This window comes from Spinacia oleracea, chromosome 2 (genome assembly GCF_020520425.1).
Source record: "Spinacia oleracea cultivar Varoflay chromosome 2, BTI_SOV_V1, whole genome shotgun sequence".
NCBI classification, from domain to species: Eukaryota; Viridiplantae; Streptophyta; class Magnoliopsida; order Caryophyllales; family Amaranthaceae; genus Spinacia; species Spinacia oleracea.
Genome location: NC_079488.1, coordinates 114,459,372 through 114,480,594, shown reverse-complemented (window position 1 = coordinate 114,480,594; position 21,223 = coordinate 114,459,372). Strand labels below are relative to the sequence as shown.

The 21,223-nt window shown below is 37.5% G+C and overlaps 5 protein-coding genes across 11 annotated transcripts; 4 read left to right on the top strand and 1 right to left on the bottom strand.

Moving 5' to 3' along the window:
- The first annotated feature begins 984 nt into the window (after window positions 1-984).
- LOC110795042 (G-type lectin S-receptor-like serine/threonine-protein kinase At5g35370) lies at window positions 985-5,332 on the top strand. Of its 5 annotated transcripts, none has more exons than XM_056837940.1 (3): window positions 993-1,817; window positions 2,717-2,812; window positions 3,010-5,332. In XM_056837940.1, exons 2-3 carry the CDS (start codon window positions 2,753-2,755, stop codon window positions 5,143-5,145), a joined length of 2,196 nt encoding a protein of 731 aa, XP_056693918.1. In that variant the 5' UTR covers window positions 993-1,817; window positions 2,717-2,752; the 3' UTR covers window positions 5,146-5,332. The 5 variants fall into 5 exon arrangements, with proteins under 5 accessions (XP_021855705.1, XP_021855707.1, XP_021855706.1 ...); XM_022000016.2 differs by having other exon boundaries at window positions 2,971-5,332; XM_022000015.2 differs by having other exon boundaries at window positions 992-2,812.
- A 438-nt stretch (window positions 5,333-5,770) lies between these two features.
- Window positions 5,771-8,605, top strand: LOC110795045 (uncharacterized). The gene is made up of 4 exons (XM_022000021.2): window positions 5,771-5,926; window positions 7,965-8,068; window positions 8,180-8,342; window positions 8,421-8,605. Exons 1-4 carry the CDS (start codon window positions 5,908-5,910, stop codon window positions 8,453-8,455), a joined length of 321 nt encoding a protein of 106 aa, XP_021855713.1. The 5' UTR covers window positions 5,771-5,907; the 3' UTR covers window positions 8,456-8,605.
- A 146-nt stretch (window positions 8,606-8,751) lies between these two features.
- On the top strand, window positions 8,752-10,642 carry LOC110795044 (flavonol synthase/flavanone 3-hydroxylase-like). Its single transcript, XM_022000020.2, has 3 exons — window positions 8,752-9,766; window positions 9,860-10,187; window positions 10,295-10,642. The coding sequence occupies exons 1-3, from the start codon at window positions 9,300-9,302 to the stop codon at window positions 10,505-10,507; spliced, it is 1,008 nt and encodes a 335-aa protein (XP_021855712.1). The 5' UTR covers window positions 8,752-9,299; the 3' UTR covers window positions 10,508-10,642.
- On the bottom strand, window positions 10,189-15,067 carry LOC110795043 (uncharacterized). Of its 3 annotated transcripts, none has more exons than XM_022000019.2 (8): window positions 14,891-15,067; window positions 14,742-14,799; window positions 13,565-14,165; window positions 13,384-13,461; window positions 12,597-12,695; window positions 12,245-12,437; window positions 11,645-12,051; window positions 10,189-11,272 (listed from the first exon to the last, which is right to left on the bottom strand). In XM_022000019.2, exons 3-8 carry the CDS (start codon window positions 14,144-14,146, stop codon window positions 11,054-11,056), a joined length of 1,578 nt encoding a protein of 525 aa, XP_021855711.1. In that variant the 5' UTR covers window positions 14,147-14,165; window positions 14,742-14,799; window positions 14,891-15,067; the 3' UTR covers window positions 10,189-11,053. The 3 variants fall into 3 exon arrangements, with proteins under 3 accessions (XP_021855711.1, XP_056693919.1, XP_021855709.1); XM_056837941.1 differs by lacking the exon at window positions 14,742-14,799 and having other exon boundaries at window positions 10,189-10,611; window positions 11,007-11,272; XM_022000017.2 differs by having other exon boundaries at window positions 14,742-15,067.
- Window positions 15,068-19,906: 4,839 nt separating this feature from the next.
- Window positions 19,907-20,795, top strand: LOC110795062 (cold shock protein 2). Its single transcript, XM_022000039.2, has one exon. The coding sequence runs from the start codon at window positions 20,090-20,092 to the stop codon at window positions 20,621-20,623; it is 534 nt and encodes a 177-aa protein (XP_021855731.1). The 5' UTR covers window positions 19,907-20,089; the 3' UTR covers window positions 20,624-20,795.
- Window positions 20,796-21,223: the final 428 nt, after the last annotated feature.

Sequence of the window (21,223 nt, the reverse complement as noted above, 5' to 3'; positions counted from 1 at the left end):
TCACGATATATTTATTTATTTATTTATCACGGATTAACCTAAAACATTCAGATCGAATGAAATACAAACTCAAATAACATTTAAACATAGAAAATAGAGCACTACAAAAACCTAGTCCTAGTTCGACCAAACGCCTCTGTCCAGGCTCAACTGAAGATATACTAACCCTTCACAAAGGGTAAGACATATTATAGTGCAAACAAGAGAATATGCTTTTCCTCACTTGAATTATATTTTTTTCACCTAGTTTATGCTAATTTTTCTAATTTATGATTTGGTTTGTTCTGATTCTTTGTGGGATGGGCTGATTTTTTCTGGTGATTGTGTTTATGTGAGTGTTTTTTGTTTCTTCTAGTTTATCTGATCTGAAATTTTCTTATATGGTTTGGTCTGAATTTTTCTGGTCCTGTCTCATTTTAAGAAAAATATAGTAATAAACAATAAGAATAAGTTGAAGATAATAAAATCTTAATTTGTCAGACTTGTTTTCCCTTGATTAGTCTCTTTTATTCACTATGTGTACACAACAATATTATACTTCTTCTTAAAAAAAAAAATCATAGTACACTATATATTTTATATAAGAAACTATAAACTAAAATACATTTTAAGTTTTCTGGAACAAAAACGTCTAATCCCCACTTGGGCACGGAAATTTCATGGAAACCTTCACGGAGAGTGGGCAACCATGCTACATGTATTAAGCTCTTAAAACTTTTCATATAAAACAAGAAACAAATTTCATAATAATTTTACAACGTCTAAATTAAAAAGTCTCACAAATATTGCAATGTCCCTTTAAATTGTTTTGTTGCTTTCTCTCACACGGCATTTTTAAAATGTCTTACCTACCTTGATTTTGTGGGTAAATCACATGTTTTTTGTTGCTCCTTTTACCTTTTAGCCACTTAATTTTTTTTTGTAGATTCCCTCCTTCACATTGCACTATAAAAAATCTACAAGAATAAAAACAAAGATGACATGACTACCGATAACAAACCAAAAGCTAAGAGAAAAACAAGTTAGAGAGCAACCAACTTTCGGGCAATCATTAAAGACTTCACGGATATGCATCATTGAGGAACGACGACGACGACTGTTGTTGCAAGCGACAAGGGGCTTTTGTATTAACCCAATCTCCAATCCCGATAAATTAGTAATTGGGCTCAACTACTAGAACTAAGATGGTAATTGATCGGTGGAAAAAAGGCGGGTTAAGGATGGAACGTTGATGAAACATCCCACTCACATTTTTTGTTGGTGGGAAAGCAGTAACATGCGTGGTTGTTGTAGAGTTGATCTTAAGCAGTCCAGAACCTAGAATTGGAAAAAAAAAAAAAAAAAAAAAAAACTCGTGTTAGGAATTTTTTTGTTATTTAAACTTTTGAACTTGGACAACTCAAAACTAAGACTTTAATTCAAAATTCATCCGAGTCCAAAAAAATCCGTTATTTTTAACTTAAAACCACGAGTTTGGGTCAAAAAAATTATTCTTAACTTGGGGCAACAGTGCAACATAATGATTTGGCCCAAAACATGACATAGTTCTCCTTGATAGATGTATAGGAGAAGTAGAACACTAGAACTAGTATGTTCCATCCATCTGCAATTCAATTCGGGAAAGCTGAAAGCTTCAAACCCTACACCAACTAAAGAAACCCGATCCGGGGAGTATGGTTTCCATCTCCTTTCCAGGATGAACTTAATTACAGTATCTCTTCTCTACGATTGATTAATTGATGATTGCTGATACTTGTTAGATCGATTTCTGGGAAATAGAAGAGCGAGGGAGTATTGAACTTGTTTCAAACGTTGAGGTAATTCTCTGATTTCATTTATTACTGATTGCACACACAATGTGTTTGTCAATTGTTCCCAACCCCAGTCATTTTACCTTTTCTTTTATAATATGAGCTCAATTATTAATATGATTGGATTATGTATATAAAATATACTTCGTAGTTGTTGGATTTTGTTTTTGGGTTTCAGTCAATTTAATTTGATGTAAACTATAATTGTGATTGTTTCTAGTTGAAGTTAACAATTTGAGGTTAGAAGTAGTTAGTAGAGTAGTAGTTGTCTCTAGTTGAGTAGTTTCTGAATTCATAATCCGCAATAACGTCGTCATCTTTCTCATTCTTGTTTGTTGCTGCAATAGTGCAAGCTCATACTGTCATACATAATCAACCTTATTTCCCTTTTGGATTTAGATCATTTCTTTTGAGGATTAATACAGTTTCCTGGAAGTTGTTGGTGCCAACGTGTAAGCTAGGTAGGTGTCACACTCACTGTATTAGAAATGAGATACTCCCATTTTATTATTATTCTTGTAAATTAACAACTCCTTTCCCGCCCAAGCTGATGTTACCATCAATTAATGTCAACATGTTGAAAATTTTGAACATTGATTAGCTAATGGGTGAAACTTATAGCTGACCAATTCCATCCCCATCCCTTTTTGTAAATAAAATTATTGATTATTGAATGAATCTATTTCTTGCTTGTTTATGCACCTCAGCTCTCCCCTTGTATTCTATGGGTTCCTTTTCAATTATTCCCACCACCTTTATTTTCATTTCTTTGATCCCTGCTATTTTTGGCTCTTCCTACCTCATCACCCCTAACTATTCCGTTTCATACCTCCATTCTGTCGAGGATTATGGTGCTTTTCTGTATTCACAAAACCAAACTTTCAAGGCAGCTCTTTACAATCCAGGCAATCAACAAACCAACTTCTACTTATGTGTCATACATGTTGCATCCCACACCGTTATTTGGTCAGCAAATCGTGATGCTCCGGTATCAAATTCCGGTAAGATGCTTCTTTCTCCTGAAGGTATAACAGTCTCTGATCAAAATGGTAATAGAAAATGGTCAACTCCACGATTGATTTCATCCGTGGTTGCTCTGATTCTTACTGATATTGGTAATCTCGTGTTGCTTGATCAAAATAATGCTTCTCTTTGGGAGAGTTTTCATTCTCCAACTGATACTGTGGTGATGGGCCAGTCATTACCAGTTGGGACCTCATTGATCAGCTCAGTATCAAATTCAGATGATGACCTCTCCAGTGGAAATTATAGTCTTTCAGTTACCACCTCGGATACAATCCTGCAATGGGGTGGATCAACCTATTGGAAGCTGTCTATGGATCCTAATGCACATAGGAACTCCAATTATGTAGTGGAATATCTATTGGTGGATGCTAAGGGTCTTTATCTTTTTGCTCGTAATGGATCAATTATTGTGCTCCAAGTTAACTTTTTTCCCTCTGAATTCCGGATTGCTAAGGTGAATCCAAATGGCCAACTCATAATCCGTAGCTATTCAGGTAGAGTTTGGAACCAAGATTTTGTGTGGCCACGTGACAGTTGTGGAATCCCGTATATTTGTGGCGCTATTAAGTTGTGCAGTGCTGATGGGGAATCAAGTGGCCCTGTTTGCTCATGCCCCTCTGGGTTCATTCCTGAGCATCAAGCAAGTGGTTGCATTCCAAGTGACACCTCTTTATCCTTACCACTTTCTTGTGATTCTTCTCATAATCAAACTTCAGAAAATTCTCAGAACATCTCATATCAAGGTTTGGGGGTTGGCAAGTACTATTTTGCTATCAGATTTTCAGATCCCATCAAATATGGAATAAACTCGTCCATGTGTCAGAACTTTTGCTCCAAGGACTGTTCGTGCATGGGATTTTTCCACAGGAACTCAACGGGTTCATGTTTCTTGATTCATAACCACTTGGGATCATTTATGTCAAATGTGGTTGGTGGAAGTGATCTATTGGGTTACATTAAAATCGTAGATGCACTTTATGCAACAGAAGATAATGCGGATGATTCTAATGGTCGAAGGCAGGTAATTACGTTGGTTGCTTTGATTATCTTTCCTTTTGTTGGACTCCTTGTGGCTGCTGGGTTATGCCTTCGTTGGTGGAGAAATTGGATGAAGTCCAAAGTTGGACTGGAAAAATCAGGAAACCTAAGTTCTCTTTCTTCAGGAGACTTAGAGGCCTTCTCTATACCTGGACTACCTGTGAGATATGATTATGAAGAATTGAGGGAAGCAACTGATAATTTCAGTACCCAAATTGGTTCGGGGGGTTTTGGTGCGGTATATAAAGGAAAATTACCAGATAAAAGTGTTGTGGCTGTGAAGAAAATAACCAATCTGGGGGTTGAAGGGAAGAGGGAGTTCTGCACAGAGATAGCGGTCATTGGAAATATTCGGCATGTGAATTTGGTAAAGCTGAAAGGCTATTGTGTTGAAGGGAATCAGCGTTTATTGGTTTATGAGTACATGAACCATGGATCCATGGACCGGACTCTATTTGGCAACGGTCCTGTATTGGAATGGCAGGAGAGGGTTGATATTGCTCTTGGAACAGCACATGCCCTTGCTTATTTGCACAGCGGTTGTGAACGCAAGATAATTCATTGTGATGTGAAGCCAGAAAATATCCTTTTGCACGATCATTTTCAACCAAAGGTATCTGATTTCGGGCTGTCAAAGCTATTAAACCCAGAGCAATCAAGTCATTTTACAACAATGAGAGGCACCCGGGGATATCTTGCACCAGAGTGGCTTACTAGCTCTGGCATATCAGAGAAAACAGATGTTTACAGTTATGGAATGGTACTGTTAGAACTTGTGAGTGGAAGGAAAAACTGCTCACTGCAGCCAATGCAACAAAGTCATAGCCTTGATGATGATAATAGTTTTGGTATCAGTTCATCAACATCATCGAATTCAGGAGTTGTGTATTTTCCTATGCTTGCATTAGAGATGCATGAACAGGGTAGGTATTTGGAGCTTGCTGATCTGAGGCTAGAGGGTCGTGTGACAAGTGAAGAGGTTCAAAAGTTAGTTTGTATTGCTTTGTGTTGTGCTCATGAGGATCCTGGGCTGAGGCCAAGCATGGGGTCTGTTGTCGGAATGCTTGAAGGAAGGATATCATTAGGTCATCCAAGATTAGAAGCTTTGAATTTTCTGCGATTTTATGGACGTCGCTTTGCTGAACCTTGTGTGGTAGGAAATGTTGGAGAACAAAGTGATAGATATCATCAGCTTAATGCCTCACAGAGCGCAAGTGAACATAGTATTCTTTCTTACACTTCATCTCAGCAGGTTTCAGGTCCGCGGTAATGTCCACGGCTAAGCGTAACCTACTATTATTGTTATGTAATTAATATAGTGTCTCCTGTAAATTACAATGAGCAGCTTAAGGCAGAGTTTGGGGATTGATATATACAGAGCTGTATCCTTGTCATAATGTTTTGAAAGTAGCATGTAAATGATCGTTTCTTTATAAGACATTGTTGCATACATGATACATGAATGATACAGCTAATCCCCATGTTTTAAGACTAATTGTGATTGTGAATGGAAACTAAAAGTTGGTATACACGAGCTCAAGATCCATTATAACTGTCATGAGTTGATCAGTGAGAACTGAGAAGTGAGAAGTGAGAAGTGTAAGCATGTTCCACTTCCACAAACGAGAAATTATGTAATCCACATAAACTGTTTCTGGATATAACCAGTTTCAGTATCCTTTCAATTTGGTGTAACATTATACTCAAATTAATTTCACGAAAATCTATAGTATTTTCTGAAACCCAATATGTTCTGGGAGTTGGATTGTAAATAAAAAAAAGAAAAGAAAAATAGTGATGCGCAATGATACGTGGCATTAGCCTATAGGTAGTGACACATAGAAATAATGACGTGGCAGTGGCTGTGGCTGTGGCTGTGGCTGTGGCTGTGGCAGGCATATAAAGCAACTAGGATGACATAACGAAGCGTTAAGGATAAAATTAACATCAGAAATCCGTAATATCAACTGCTCGTAGAAGGAGAAGAGAGAGTCTTGTCTGCAACTCTGCAAGGGAAGGTGATCCGTCTCCCATGGCTTACGTCGAGAAGGGTACGTCTCCTTCTCAATTTTATTTTATTTTTTTATTTTGGTGTCATGGTTTGTTTTTATCTCCTTGTTTTGGATTAAATTGCGATCTACACATTTATGAATTGACTGTCGATTTTTTGTGTTTCCCGTTCTATTCTATATTCTCTGCATAATCCATGTTTGATTGTCTTCTTTAATTTTCGATTTCATTTATTGCGCGATTTAATTAAAGCTTTTCAAACACCCTGGTTTTTTTTTTTTTTTAGGTTTTTAGTAAATCAATTTTGAGTATTAGGGTTTGTATGTCAATGTTTGATATGCACCGAGATCTGTTTGCACTCTCCCTTGCTTAGGAGCAACCTAAGGGCACAAATTTTAGGGATTTAATCTTCAAACTTGATTTTGACGAAGCGATTCTTTGTAGACCGGCCCAATTTTAGGGATTTGTGAGGCAAATCATATGTACCAGATTCAGCATCCTATGATCATACACAATTTCAGAACCTTCTTTGCTATAGATGTCGGAACTTCCACTAACTGAGCTTAGAAATGCCTCCGGAGTGTAACCTGGTGAATCATGTTTATGTGAACCTAATTTTTGTTCTGGAGTTCGCAAACCAAACTCTTCATTGATACCAGCTCTGAGCATGCCAAAAGTCGATTTTTCTGGTTTTCCTGTGAGTATAGGATGTAATCAATGAATAGGATAGCATATAAAATAGCTAACTCATTAGGAGGCAGGAGGTACTCACAAACTAAAGCCAGCACGAAGGGAACTATATAAGCATGATAGGAAAAAATACAAGGATGGTAAGAAGCTCAAAGTCAACTTTAGAAAGAATGTTGTCTTCTGGTGAAAGGTGATCCAGTTGCAAGTTTGGGAGACTGATTTTCTGCCATCACAATCAATTACGTGGTTTGATCCCCTTGTACAAAACAACTTCGGGAAAAAAATCTGTAGAGCTTCAAAGTTCAGATCACTTATAGTTTCAATTGCAAATGAAACATTAAAACATCATCTAATAACATCGATCAGTATACCTCTTGCAGTCTTGCCTTAGCATCATCTAAAACATCATTCATAAAGCAAAAGGTTTTTAGATAAGTTTTAGAAAACAAGGGATCATTCTTTAAGTACTAGATTATATTTAAGTATTTAACTGGATAGGGGATTTAAGTCATGGGGATCCAGAAGTTTGACAGACCTCTTCTTGGTGATTCAATTGAAGTGACCCTTTCATCCTGTGATATGCCCTGTGTGGAGGATGTGTTATATCAGACGTCAGGCCTTTATGTTTGGATACTACTTCCGGTTGCACCTTTAGCTCATTGGGTATCTGCAAGATTACATGTTATGCTAGTAGCAGATTCTAATGTTAATCCATCCCACTTTTCATAGATCTTAATTACACGTTTGGCTGTGATCAAAGTTCAGACTGATAATGGAATCAAAACAGGGATTCTATTTATGCTAGTTTCGTAATTGTACAGGCAGAATCAAGCCTTTTCTTCCGTAACAGTTATACCCAATTTGAATCACTCCACCCTGCGGTATCAGTGACACTATTTACTGGAAATACTAAAAAAACTCATTTATATCCCCTCCTCTCTCCTATAAAAACGTCACAACTGTAGAAACAAAGAAAGAGAGATGCTAAATAGAACACATAAGAGAGAGAAAGAGTAAGGACAACCTAGGAGGACCCTGATTCAACACCACCCTAGCTATCACAGTACAAAATACTTGATAATTGGTAGAATAGACAATATTGTAGTAAATCAGCCATGAAAGGACGTTATGCCCAAATCTAGGCTTGGAGCCAAAATTGGTTCTTCCATAGCTGAAAGCACATTATACATATCAACTTGAAAGAAGAAATGACTCCATTTATGGCAAGCAGCATGGTCTTGTTGCAAATAATGGGCAAGAGAAAGTGACTAAGACTATGGAGAAAGAAAGGATAGAGAGAGGGTATTAAATGAGTTCCATGCTGGTATTAATATTTGGTAATATAAATTTTTGATTGCAGCTACTTACCAAAGCTTTATTTTACACCAGGTGTTGTCAAAACAAAGCGGTCACTATGGCGTTTGAAGACGTTCACTGATTCCTTCTGGTCTATTATCAACTTCGTTGTATTTTTCGTTACAACAATGTTTTCGGTGAGTTATCATATGAGGATGCCATAAGTTAATTTGTAACAGTTACAAAAAAATAACTGTGGTGCAGTTATCTTGATACATAATGCATGTACTCTGACTTCTGAGTTGCAGATGGAGAAGTCAGATGCTTATAAGAAAACATCTGGTTCCGGCAAGAAATGGGACGGTGGTGGCCCTGGTGGTGGAAGAGGCCCATATGGTGGTGGTCCTCCTGGACCTCCACGTGGGTTAGACAATGTTCGTGGATTGAGGGATGTTCGTGGTGCAGATCACAGTAAGCTCCGTTTCCTTGTTTCTTAACTCCACTTTGAACTTTGGGTTCTTGTGTTAACATTTATTTTTCATGGTTCAGGCTCACTTCCTGCCTGTGGTTCTTGCTGCGGCTGAAATCGGTTCATTTTCTAATAATGGCATACATCTAATGTTGTTAATAGGAAATTGTATCATGATATCATATGTATAAAATTGGAAGCTGTCTTTTGAACTCTGGCTTTAACGAATTGGAGCTGCTCTTGAGTTTGTTGCTGTGCCTTGTAATTTTGAATACACCCTCAAAATAGCTTCGTTCACTTTTAACTTGTGCAAATTTAACCTACGTCAAAAAGAAAAAAAGAAAAAAACAAATGTATGATGTCTACAACTCTACATGCAAAATTGGTCTTCTGTTGGAAACTGAACTTTAATCCCCTATAATTCTACCATTATTTTTGGACACAGGAATATATATTCCTAGTTTTGTTGTTTACCAAATAGCTCCAAAAAACAGGGGAAAGAAAGTTCACCCCTAGAATTACAAAGAATCGAGGATCAACTATTACTCTGTATATGAATCTCTGTATGAATGAATAAAGCAAAAGTAAAATTGTTATTTAGTGGAAGTAATTTATGTAAATATACTCCGCGAGTAGAATAGAAGTGTAAGAATTTTGAGCTGAATTTGTAAATTCCACGTGGGCTACAATTGTATAAACCATACAAGGTAGTAGAGGGTAAGTTGTAAGAAAGTGGGTTGGTAACACCTATAGAGTGAAGCACATGCACCCACGTCACCACGCCAGTAATATTCAAGACTGAAGTAAGAGGAGGTAGTTGCACTTATGAAGCTTATATATAAAGGCTTAACCCCTTGTGTTGTTGTGCATGACATACATTATATCTCATATCTCCATTTTTTTTTATTTTTTTTTTGGCAGTATTATATCTCCATTTTTCTAATTCGTAAGTAAAAGTAATGGAGATAGAAAAAGTTCAAAACATAGCGTTGAACTTCAACAGCATACCATCTGAGTTCATAAGGTCAGAGAGTGAACAGCCAGCAGTAACAACTGTGCATGGGACTGTTCTTGAAGTTCCAACCATTGATTTCAGTGAGGTAGACGATGATAAGCTTGTTGATGTAATTTCAAAGGCTAGCCAAGATTGGGGTTTATTCCAAGTTGTAAATCATGGAATACCAACTCAAGTTATTCAAAATCTGCAAAGAGTTGGTAAGGAATTCTTTGAGCTTCCTCAACAAGAGAAAGAGATTTATTCAAAGCCACCACCAGGTGAAGGTTATGTGGGTGGTGAAGGTTATAGCAATAAGCTCGGTAAAAACACTGATACAGTTCGAGCTTGGGTTGATCATTTGTTCCATAACATTTGGCCTCCCTCTGCTATCAACTTCCATTTTTGGCCCAAGAATCCTCCTTCTTACAGGTAGATAATCTACTTTCTTCCATTTCTTTCCATCTGTTTTTCTTTTTATGTAATTTTTAAGTAATTTGTCTACAAATAAATGAATGAAAACAGAGAGGCAAATGAAGAGTACGCGAAATACTTAATAGGAGTAACAGAGAAGCTGATGAAATGTTGGTCAAAGGGATTGGGATTGGAAGAGAATAAGATAAAAGAGGCAGGAGGTGGTGAAGAAATAGTATATCTTGCTAAGATCAATTACTATCCACCATGTCCACGCCCTGAATTGGCACTTGGAGTTGGAGCACATACAGATTTGAGTATGCTTACAATACTTGTTCCTAATCATGTACCTGGTCTTCAAGTTTGTAGGGATGGTCTCTGGTACAATGTCCGCTACATTCCTAATGCACTCATCATCCACATTGGTGACCAACTTGAGGTACTTTTTAAGAACTTCTATTTATAATAATCAACAATTCAACATGTATAATGTAATAAGTAGTTTAGTTACAAGGGGTAACCATAAATGTGTATAATCACATGCAGGTCCTGAGCAATGGAAAATACAAGGCAGTGCTTCACAGAACAACTGTGAATAAAGAGGAAACAAGGATGTCATGGCCCATCTTCATTGAACCACCACCACACCATGAGGTGGGGCCTGTCTCAGACCTCATCGACGAACACAATCCGGCTAACTACAAGACTAAGAAGTTTTCTGACTACAAATATTGTAAGCTTAACAGGCTCCCTCAGTGATGTCAATCTGAGTTTGTATCATTCAGGTTTCCACTTTGTATCATTCCTATGAATTTCTTTCTTTCCGAATAAACTTCTTGCTTTTACTGTAAACTTCAATGGTTCTGCCAGTTGAAAACAATTTTTTGTGTATTACCAAGTATTTTTTTTGTCTGAATGATCAGAAAACAGGGGCCAACATTTCTATCAGAAGTTTGTCTGATATCAAAAACTTGTAGAGCACAACTAACTGTGTGACATATTATAGACATTTGGTTGAAACTTGAAAGTAATACAAAAAAGAATTCTGTCAATTCTATAACGGAATGTGTCGTGTGGCTTGATCTCGTATACAGAAGACTGATCACTGATAATCAGAGTTCTGACATGCTATTGTGCACTTGACTACCTATACACTTGAAGTACACCTCCATGTATTACACTAGTGTTACATTGCATTAAACTTTGTAAAATATATGCATCAGCTGAATGAGATTTGCTTAACAAACAGGAGACTCACCGATTCTTTTGTGTGAATTTCTCGATGAATTGAAAAAGTCTCGAGCTCTAATTGTACCCCAATGCCCACACGGGTACTGAGTAAATCAAGGTTCCCAAGCCAAATGAAATGAGGATAGTGATCAATGCATATGTGTATGCCCTCCAGGGATGACTGCTCTCTCTCATTGCATTATATTCGGCCATGAATGTAGAGACTGTGCTTAGGCATCCCATTAGACCAAATTGTACGCCTGAGGCAACTGTGTCACAGTCCTTCGTATTCACCTACACCAAACACATCAAACTTTTAGACAAACTAACTACGAAGTAATGTTTGTAAAGCATTGATCACAAATTCACCATAATTTTACTATATTTCTTTTTCCAACCTAACCCAAATTCAATAACAAATTCCCTAGCGAGCAAGATTCCAAGTAATTGCTCAGCCAAGGATCTTGAGCACTCGTACAATGTCAATATGGATTTAGAGATTATGCAATTGAAGCTAACATCTATGGAATCAAGGCAACCCTATATCTTCTTCTGAGTGCATGTGAAGCAACCAAATTTGGCAGCAACAAATTAAAAGGCTAAAAGGCAAGACGACTTTCATGATCATATAAGCAAAAGAAAAAACAGATCAATTTAGCAACTTACTGCTTTCTTAACTGTAGCAAGAGCTGCCATCACACATGCTGCAGACACATTAGCAGCCAATGTCCCAAAGGGGATCCATTTCCACCTTCCACCTTTCCCCAACCCACACCCATTGAATCGTGCCAGCCACCACCTCATCCAAACCCCTATAGGACTAACAAGGCAACCTAACCAAAGCTGAGCACTACTGCCGCCGTTTTTAAACTCTTTCTTCTCCAAAATCCCACTTGTGGTCCACAAACCACCCCACACCAACATCAACACAGATAGAACTATCAGGTGACTCTTGAAGCTATTCACCCTCAAGTTGCTGAAGCCTGAACTCTTCCTAGTCCTTCCGAGAAGCCAACTAAAACCTTTAGCTGTATCAATCCCAATGATGATAGAATAGGCAGCAAGAAACAATCCTGCAAGTAACAAACGGAGAGGAAATATTGAGGTCGTAGATGATAGGATTTAAAAGTTTTTACAGAATTATGAGTAACAAGGACAGCCAGATAGGTTACAAACAAAATGCCAATGACTACAGTAAATTTTATCAAAGGAAGTCACAGGTGAAAAAGCCAAATGCAACAATGCCAAAAAAGAACAGTTAGTTACCTACGACAAACCCCAGCACAGCAAAAACCCAATGTCCATTGACGCTAAGGTCAAGCATTTTCTGATTCCAACCACTGAAGGTAGTAAGGCTTCCAAGGTAACCAGTGGAAAGTCCAACTGCTAGGTGATCTGAAATGCAAGATATCCTGCCTTTGAATACAACACCAAACCATCCCATCAAGAATGAACCCACCTGCAATATGCCCAAAGTTCTGAATAAAAAACTAATCAGTCCTATTTTCTTTGCTTGTTGAGACAAGAAAACCAAACTTTAAAGTTCTATCATTTCTACAAACATTCTCCCAAGGAGCTGGTCTATCATGTATGGCAATAGATTTAGAAAGAATCATACCATGTTTGATGGAAGATCAAGATATAGGATGCTCTGGTCACTTGTCAAACCTATAACACTAGAGCCAAACAGTTTCTGTAGTAGAAACCTAGTTAGGACCTGCGAGAATAAGATATTTCTTAGTCAAGATTCAAGCAATAATTCCAACATGAGAAACCCTGTAATCATTACATGATTAGAAACACAACACAAGTACTTCTCACCCATAATCCAAGTCTTCTTTACATATTCCCAAACTATATGTTGCCAGCCCTTTTTTTTTTGAAGTACAAACCACAAATAGTTGTTGAGGAAATCATTATTATACCCACTTTCAGACTCAATCCCACAGACATCTATATTCCGTGTAATTCAGTAGGAAAGCAAACTTGAAGCACTCAAAACTCCGAAAGTTGAAGTTTCTAGTTCTTCCAATTGCTTAATCTTATTTCAACACACGTACTAGATTAGTAGATTGTGTTACATCTAGTCATCTACTACATAGAAGCACAACCTTGTTTGCCAAGTGAGTAAAGACCTGACGCCAGAATACATGATTTGTTCTGATAGCAAAATGTTAAAATGCAGGACTATAGACGCTGGCAGACATGTTTTCAATCTTGTGAATCCCTCACTGCATCCACCACTACCAGTCTATAAATTAGAAAAGGGAAAAGATGCAAGGATTATGTATGAGTATGCTCATGACTCAAGAACGATATATCATAGAGTAAAAGCAAAGGAGAACAAAACCACACTAGAAAAATAGCATTTACAGAAAATTGTGGATGACATTTTAAGCATTTACCCCAAGAATTCCAAAGACGGCCAAATGTATGAGGTAGGCACTGTATTCAAAAGATGCAGGCAGCTCTTTCTTCTCTTCCTGTAGTCATAAAATGCACAATGTGAATTTGAAGCAAATGAACCACTGAAATTATACAACGGTCAAAGCAAAAAAAGGAAGCAAAAAACTACCACATACTTACTTGTTTCTTATTCAAGAGGGCACTAGTGGAAGGTGGAGTTACAATTTCAGACACCAAGGGTGATACCGGAGATATAGTGTTTGGGAAATGATTGTGAGACCAAAAGCCATATGAATCCAATAATTCTTCTGCAATTGGAAAAACAACCCCTTGTTCCATGGAAGATGATTGGACGCTCTCTCTCTGACTTCCTCTTCTGCTAACTACCCTATCCCCTATATCCCCAGCTAAAGAAACAATTTCATTTTCTAAATCCTCGTCCAAATGAGGGCGAGAGGTGCCTGACAGGCTAAATAATCTTCGCAGCGAGGCACCACTACTGCTTGCTTGAGCTATAGATTGATCACGCATCAGGTGACTGAGAGAAGCTCCATTCTCTGCAACATTATCGACAGAGAATGGGATATTGCAACTCAACTGATCTCCAAGTTGTACCGGATAAGCATTGTCAGTTTCAGCATCCTCATTCAAGTGTGAGTGAAATCCAGCTCCAACTGATGAACTGTCACTGTTAGTATGTGTTGCTTGTGACTCAGGAGTTCCATGATGTGCTTCGATATGTTCAGATACACTGGCGGCCATTCGTGTTTAGACAGCTTTACTGGAAGCAAGAACAGATATTTTGAGCACCAAAAAAAACCAGGAATACTCAAAGATAACTAATTTGTATCCTCACAAAGAGGACAAAGGACATACATGTGAGACCAAGTGTCATGTATTATTATAGTGAAGTAGATGAAGAATAATTGAGATTAGAAGACAAGTAATCAAATACTGGTGTATAGCATTTGGTACAGCTAACCATTAATCTACTGGAAATCTAATAATCATGATAATTTCACTAAATTCATGATCAATAATAAACTACACTATTCATTCTTACATCATAATATAACAATAATGTATTAAAGTGAGCTTAAAATTATACAATAAGAAGACAAGTAGAATAAATAATTTAAAATCCAAAAGGGCCAAAACTAATCCATTTACCAAAGCCAATTACATGGTATATGCAGCAGGAGTTGAATAATTAAAAAATATTAAAGCAAATGGAAAGTAAAGAGAGATTTGTCCTCCATTAACAAGGCAAAAAGTAAGACAGAACCGTCAATTTGATTCATTCCTACTCAAAACCCTAATTATAAATCCAATTAATAATATAGAAAAGTATTAATACCATTCACCAATACGGAAATATCATGCGACTGCAAGTGTTGAGGAGTCGCCGCAAAACTCTAATTATTATGTAAATTTGAATCAAAATTTGAAACAAAACTGGAATCTTTTAAATGTAATAAGGAGAACGAAAGAGAATGAACAAAGTACCGGTAAAGGCTGAAAGAATGATATTGAAGGGAGAAAAGGCCGGGAAAGATTCAACAGCAGCCCTCATCACGCCCATCCGCCGTCTTTATAAACACCTACATTCCTGTCTTGCTTGCGCCTTGCCTACCGACGTTGACCTTTCCCTCTCTTCCCAATTTTTTTTTTTTTTTTTAATAACTTTAAGTCCATAAACTTGCCAAAATAAACCTTTTAATATTTTTTTTTCAACTTCACCCTTTATTTTATCGGATTTTTCATGAAATACCCCCGAATTATGGCGTAATTCACCAAATGCCCCTCGACTTTCAGAAATTCACCAAATGCCCCTCACAAATGACTTAATACCCAAAATACCCTTACTAATGACGCGCCGTTAGTCCTCCGTTAGCCTAATTTTTAAATTCACCAAATACCCCTATTTTATTACTTATTTCATATAATACCCCTATTCTGAAACTTAATTCACCAAATACACATAACTTAAAATTACCCATTTTGATGCTCAGCGGCTAGTTTTTATGTTTGAAAATTAGCCGTTGCTTATTGTTTGCTTATAAAAACCCCTTTTCTGACTATTTATTGTAGTTTTTCTATTGTTTTGTTAATTTCATATCATTTTTGTCATGAGTTTTACTTTCAAAATCATCATCCACACCCATGAATCCACATATGTAAGAGTCCCAAACAATTTCTAATATTATGGGAGGAAATTTCCATCTGAGGCTCCGATACAACACTCAGTAAGTTTCAATTATGATCCAATAAGTTCAGGCCTCATCCAGTAAAGACAATGCACTTTAGCTGAGCAAAAGGCCAAAAAACCCCATTTTCAAAGGGATCTTATGTAAGTGAAGCTGAAGTAATTCAATCTAAAGCTAACACCTTAATTTTCTTATTGTCCGAATGGTAAAGAAACTAAGAAATCAAGTTCAATAACACATACATTTTTATCACAACCTCGGTTTCAACTTGGATTCATGATGTGAAAATCTTGAGTTTGGAGGCAAATCTTTGTGCCAAGATTCATGTTTTTTCACTGGTTCATGAGCTTTGGAACATACCTTAGTTTCATTTTTTTTTTCTTGTTCCCTCAAATCCAAAAATAGACATTTGTCCATAAATCTGACCATGTCAATAGGACCTAGCTCAAAAGAAAAGTGGGAAAACCTTTATGCCTCGACTGTAAGGTTGAGAGAAAGTTAGGAGATTGAAGAAAGATGTTTGGAGGCAGTAGAGACAGGAGACAAAAGGGAGTTAACGTTAAATATGTGGCATGGAAGCAATAGAAGCCGAGGTAGCTGGAACATATGCGTTAGAATAAAATTAATAAGAGCTTTATTTTTAATCTGTTTGCATATGTTAAAGATATTTCCCATATTGAAAAAGGAATACCTTCCGATTGCGTGGTAAATATAATTAATTGGTCACATAAAGAATAAGGTACAAAAGAAGTAGCTATTTTCTTGAAGAGTTGCGACGTTTTGAGGTGTTTTTAGGAGTGTTTTCTGTTTTAGTGTTGTACCGGAGCTTCAGATTGAGTGTTGTATCAGATATTCGGATGTCAAATTTTCTCCCATGATAACAAAATTTATTTGGGACTCTTTCATATGTGGACTCATTGGGTGTGGATGATGATTTTGAAAGAAAACTCATGACAAAAATGATATGAAATTAACAAAATAATAGGAAAACTACAATAAATCGTCAGAAAAAGAGTATTTATAAGCAAACAATAAGCAACGGCTAATTTTCAAACACAAAAACTAGTCGTTGAGCATCAAAATGAGTAATTTTAAGTTATTGGTATTTGGTGAATTAAGTTTCTGAATAAGGGTATTTGGTGAAATAAGTATTAAAATAGAGGTATTTGGTGAATTTGAAAATTAGGTTAACGGAGGACTAACGGCGCATCATTAGTAAGGGTATTTTGGGTATTAAGTCATTTGTGAGGGGCATTTGGTGAATTTCTGAAAGTCGAGGGGCATTTGGTGAATTACGCCAAAATTCGGGGGTATTTCATGAAAAATCCGTTATTTTATTTTATCTTTTGAGATAAACAACATTAGGGCAACTCCAATGGTGGGCTATAAGGTGATATAGTTAAGTTTGCCACATCATATTTCTAGCTATAATTATTGTAAACTACATTGGTGGCTACAATCCCTAATAGCTCCCTATAATATTTAATTCATATCTTTTCCCTTTTATTTTTTGAGCTATCTGCCCAAAATAGCTACAATATTTTAGTACCTGCTGATGTCATTTTTGCAACAATGGTGAGCTACCTATTACCCGTTACAGTGATAAACGAAACCGAGTCAGCAATGGCTAAGTTCTTCTGGGGTAGTGATGGCTTGAAACGGAAAATTCACTGGAGAAATTGGGCTTCAATGTGCACCCCAAAGTGTGAAGGGGGTATGGGCTTCAAGGACCTCACAGTTTTTAATGAGGCCTTACTGGGTAGACAAGGCTGGCGCTTGGTGAATGGAGACAATACTCTCCTTGGACGGGTGATGAAGTCCAAGTACTATCCCAACTGTTCTTTCCTCGACTCGGCCTTAGGCTACTCTTGCAGCTATTCATGGAAGAGCATTTGGGGTTCAAAGTCCATCATCAAAGAAGGTATCATTTGGAGAGTTGGAAACGGGGCACGCATAAACATTTGGAGAGACCCTTGGCTAACTGACGAGCTTGGTCGTTTTGTCACTACTGATCCGACGGATGAGCTATCCCTGGTAAGTGAATTGATTGATCACAGCTCGATGGAGTGGAATTTGGAGGTTATCTCTAATACTTTCAGTGAGCGGGATAAGAAGTGTATCTTGGCAATACCTCTTAGCTGGCGGTCCCCAACCGACGACCTTACTTGGGCATACTCAAAGGACGGCGGGTATTCTGTTAAAACGGCATACATGCTTGGTAAAGGCCTCAATTTCGATGCTTTACACACAGCGTGGTCTGTCATATGGGGACTAGATGTCTCACCAAAGGTGCGTCATTTCTTATGGCGGCTGTGCACCAACACCCTCCCAGTTCGTGCCCTGCTACACAAGCGTCATTTGATTGACGACGGCACGTGTCCATGGTGCAATGTCGTGGAGGAAACTGAGGGTCACGCTATCTTTGATTGCAGCCGAGTGCGGGAATTGTGGACTGTAAGTGAGTGCGAGGAGTTGATAAACTGGAGGAGTGCTGGCAATATGTGTGAACTGATGTTAACTTGGAAGCAACACAAGCCTGCGATCCAACAGAAAGGAGCAATTCTAGCTTGGTGCATTTGGAACGAGCGCAACCAGAAAGTATTTGAGAACAAAACCAGCCCAAATTCAGTCATTATAATTCGTGTTGCAAGGCTGGTAGAGGAGCAAGGATTGTACGCGGCCCGTATTTATGCGAGACCATCTGTTGGCAGAACACGGAGCTCAAACAGGTGGATTGCCCCCCCTCAAGGAGTAATAAAAATAAATGCTGATGCATCTTTGGCTACGGAGGGCTGGGTTGGAGCAGGCATTGTTGCAAGAGACCATACGGGTGCAGTCATATTCTCAGCAACACGAAGAACACGTGCCTACTGGCCTGCTGAAATTGCAGAAGCAAAGGCAATCGCAGCAGCAGTTAAGCTAGGCCGCAGATACAAATGCAGGGAGGTCATTATTGAGTCTGACTGCCAATTCCTTATAACTCGGCTCTCGAAGGGTGTCATGTATTTTTCCGACCTTGATTCTATTCTAGGAGATATTTTTGATGTAAGCTCTTATTTTAAGTCTATTCATTGGTCTCATGTGAAAAGGGATGACAACTTTGTAGCCCATCACCTTGCTAAGCTAGTTCCTTTTGGCTTCGAACAAGTTTGGGTGAATCATTGCCCTACGAACGTTGCTCCGTATGTACTCATGGACACTTTGTCCCTTGATTAATGAACTAGCTTAAATTCCCCCTCAAAAAAAAAAAAAGCTACCTACTCATATATTCTTTTTTCGTGAGCAGGTCCATTTTCCAACCATTGGAGTTGCTCTTATGAGTTACTCCACTCACACCGTTTTGACTGGACACGCTTGTCAATGTACAACTTTGACCACCAATATCTTTAACTAGATATTATAAAAACTTATAAAAATATTAATATTTGAAAAATATATACTAAAATGAAGCCAACAATATATTATATACTAACAGTTGCTTTTCATATATTAAAAATAAAATAGGGTCAAAGTGAATTATGTGAATAGCGCAAAAAGTCAAAACGGTTCGAGTATTAAGGGACAGAGGGAGTATTTTCTTGAAAAAAATATATGTAAAAATGGACTTTTTAGGTGTTTTATTTATGTCATTGTGGGTTTTTTTTTTTTTTTTTTGAGGGAAAAAGCTAGCTAGTTCATTCATTAATGACCAAAGAGTCCATAAGTACATACGGGGATATCTCCTCGGGACAGTGACGTTCCCAAATTTGTTCTACCCCAAACGGAACTAGCCTAGATAGCTAGGTGATGGGCTACAACATTCCCATCCCTTCTCACGTGATGGACTTTTTAGGTGTTTTATTTTATTCATTGTGGTTTATTGTGGTTTATTCACGCCCATACAAAATAATTTATTTTATTTACTTAATTACAGGTATGTAAAGTTAAGCATAGGCAAGCATGAATGTCGAATCGTCGAAGTGAAAATGAATAAAATAACTATACTTTTACATGATGGGCTTTTTTGGATTGACATAAAATATAGACCAATTTCTAGTCATCTAACCACAAGAAGAAGGCTTAATTTTTGAAATTTAAATGAAATTCTAAAATTACAATCACACCATAAGTCCATGTGATTCATTGAGTATGGACAGCCAAACGATAATTTGGCGCCACAAATATTAAATAAATGAATTTGATGGGAAATTTTAAAAGTACAATTGAAGATATGGTTCGTGTGGCTGTGGATGTATGGGAATCCAATCTAGCAACTTAGGATCACCACTATTTTGTTGTCCATATCCTTAATTTTGTGGATTATTTGACAATAAATTAATAATAATACAATAATTATAACTGTAATAATAATAGAGTACTCTCTAATACAATTGTGCACAGAACAGGGGCTGATTCTGAATTTCTGATAGTATGATCATTTTATGGCCCCATATTATCCAAATATAAAAAGAAATGTTGAAATTTGAGAGTATCTAGAACACTCTAATTCATTAAAAGAATGGCGGAAGGAGAAGGTGAAGAAGGAAGCAAGAGATTAAGAGGAACAGTGAAGTGGTTCAACGGTTGGAAAGGCTTCGGCTTTATTACCCCGGAATCCGATCAACAACCCTCTGATGATCTCTTTGTTCATCAGACTTCCATCAAATTCGATGGATTTCGGACTCTTTACGACGGTCAAAGGGTGGAGTTTCAGGTGGAGGTCGCCGAAGATGGAATAAACAGAGCCACCGATGTGGTCCCTCTAGGAAGAAACCGCCGCAGTGCTTCCACTGGGGCGGTGGAGTGTTATAATTGTGGCCAAATTGGTCATTTTGCTAAGGATTGTTACGCTGCTCCTGCTGATGGAGGAAGGGGCCAGGGATTCAGTAGCTCCCGCGGCGGCGGAGGGAGATTTGGAAGAGGGCGTGGTGGTGGTGGTGGTGGGACGAGAGGGGGATACTATGGTGGTGGACGTGGTGGTGGTGGCAGAGGAAGAGTGGACTGCTTCAATTGTGGAGAGGAAGGTCACTTTGCCAGGGATTGTCCCAATTAATCTGATTTCAGTTTGTGATTATCTCCTTTCTTGTTCGGTTTTTGCAAGCTTCTTATTCTGCTAAATATTTTTTATTTTTTTGTAACCACACTCGGATTGTTTATAGAATTCTCATACATATTCTGTACTACCATCTTGCTTCATATATTTTGTCAATAAGTTTTTAGGACTATATCGACCTTCTTCTTTTCAGCTTTAGAGAAAGAAAATTTACACAATTATTAAGCTTCAATAGTAAGACTAAGTTTGTAAAAATCATTACCAATATCTCCACTAAACAAATACATGTTGGTATAATGATATTATTACATGACAATAATGTTATCACTATTTTTCCTCAAAATTAAATAAATATGATATTACTATTCCGTATTTTCTAAGTTTTAAGTCAAAGGAGACTAGTTGTATGTGTAAAATTCCTTGGAAAATAGAGTTTGGTCTCACTTGTTGGTGCAAATTTTATGTTGAACTCACCTTGTAGTTGTGATTAGGATTGTCAAATTGGGTCTACATTCAATTAACTACTTATGTATTTAATCTAATCGATTCGGCTCATATCAGATAATGTCTGATCGAAATTATTATCTCTATACATATTGA

Bases quoted from the DNA above. Each gene is read 5' to 3' on its own strand.
- LOC110795042 (XM_022000013.2), top strand. From the start codon at position 2,485: ATGAATCTATTTCTTGCTTGTTTATGCACCTCAGCTCTCCCCTTGTAT.
- LOC110795045 (XM_022000021.2), top strand. The intron at 8,069-8,179 runs GTGAGTTATCAT...TCTGAGTTGCAG, and splicing joins TCGTTACAACAATGTTTTCG to ATGGAGAAGTCAGATGCTTA. The intron at 8,343-8,420 runs GTAAGCTCCGTT...TTCATGGTTCAG, and splicing joins TGTTCGTGGTGCAGATCACA to GCTCACTTCCTGCCTGTGGT.
- LOC110795044 (XM_022000020.2), top strand. From the start codon at position 9,300: ATGGAGATAGAAAAAGTTCAAAACATAGCGTTGAACTTCAACAGCATA. The intron at 9,767-9,859 runs GTAGATAATCTA...GAATGAAAACAG, and splicing joins AAGAATCCTCCTTCTTACAG to AGAGGCAAATGAAGAGTACG. The intron at 10,188-10,294 runs GTACTTTTTAAG...AATCACATGCAG, and splicing joins ACATTGGTGACCAACTTGAG to GTCCTGAGCAATGGAAAATA.
- LOC110795043 (XM_022000017.2), bottom strand. From the start codon at position 14,146: ATGGCCGCCAGTGTATCTGAACATATCGAAGCACATCATGGAACTCCT. The intron at 12,438-12,596 runs GTATGATTCTTT...GGCATATTGCAG, and splicing joins TTGATCTTCCATCAAACATG to GTGGGTTCATTCTTGATGGG. The intron at 11,273-11,644 runs GTAAGTTGCTAA...TGTTTGGTGTAG, and splicing joins TTGCTACAGTTAAGAAAGCA to GTGAATACGAAGGACTGTGA.
- LOC110795062 (XM_022000039.2), top strand. From the start codon at position 20,090: ATGGCGGAAGGAGAAGGTGAAGAAGGAAGCAAGAGATTAAGAGGAACA.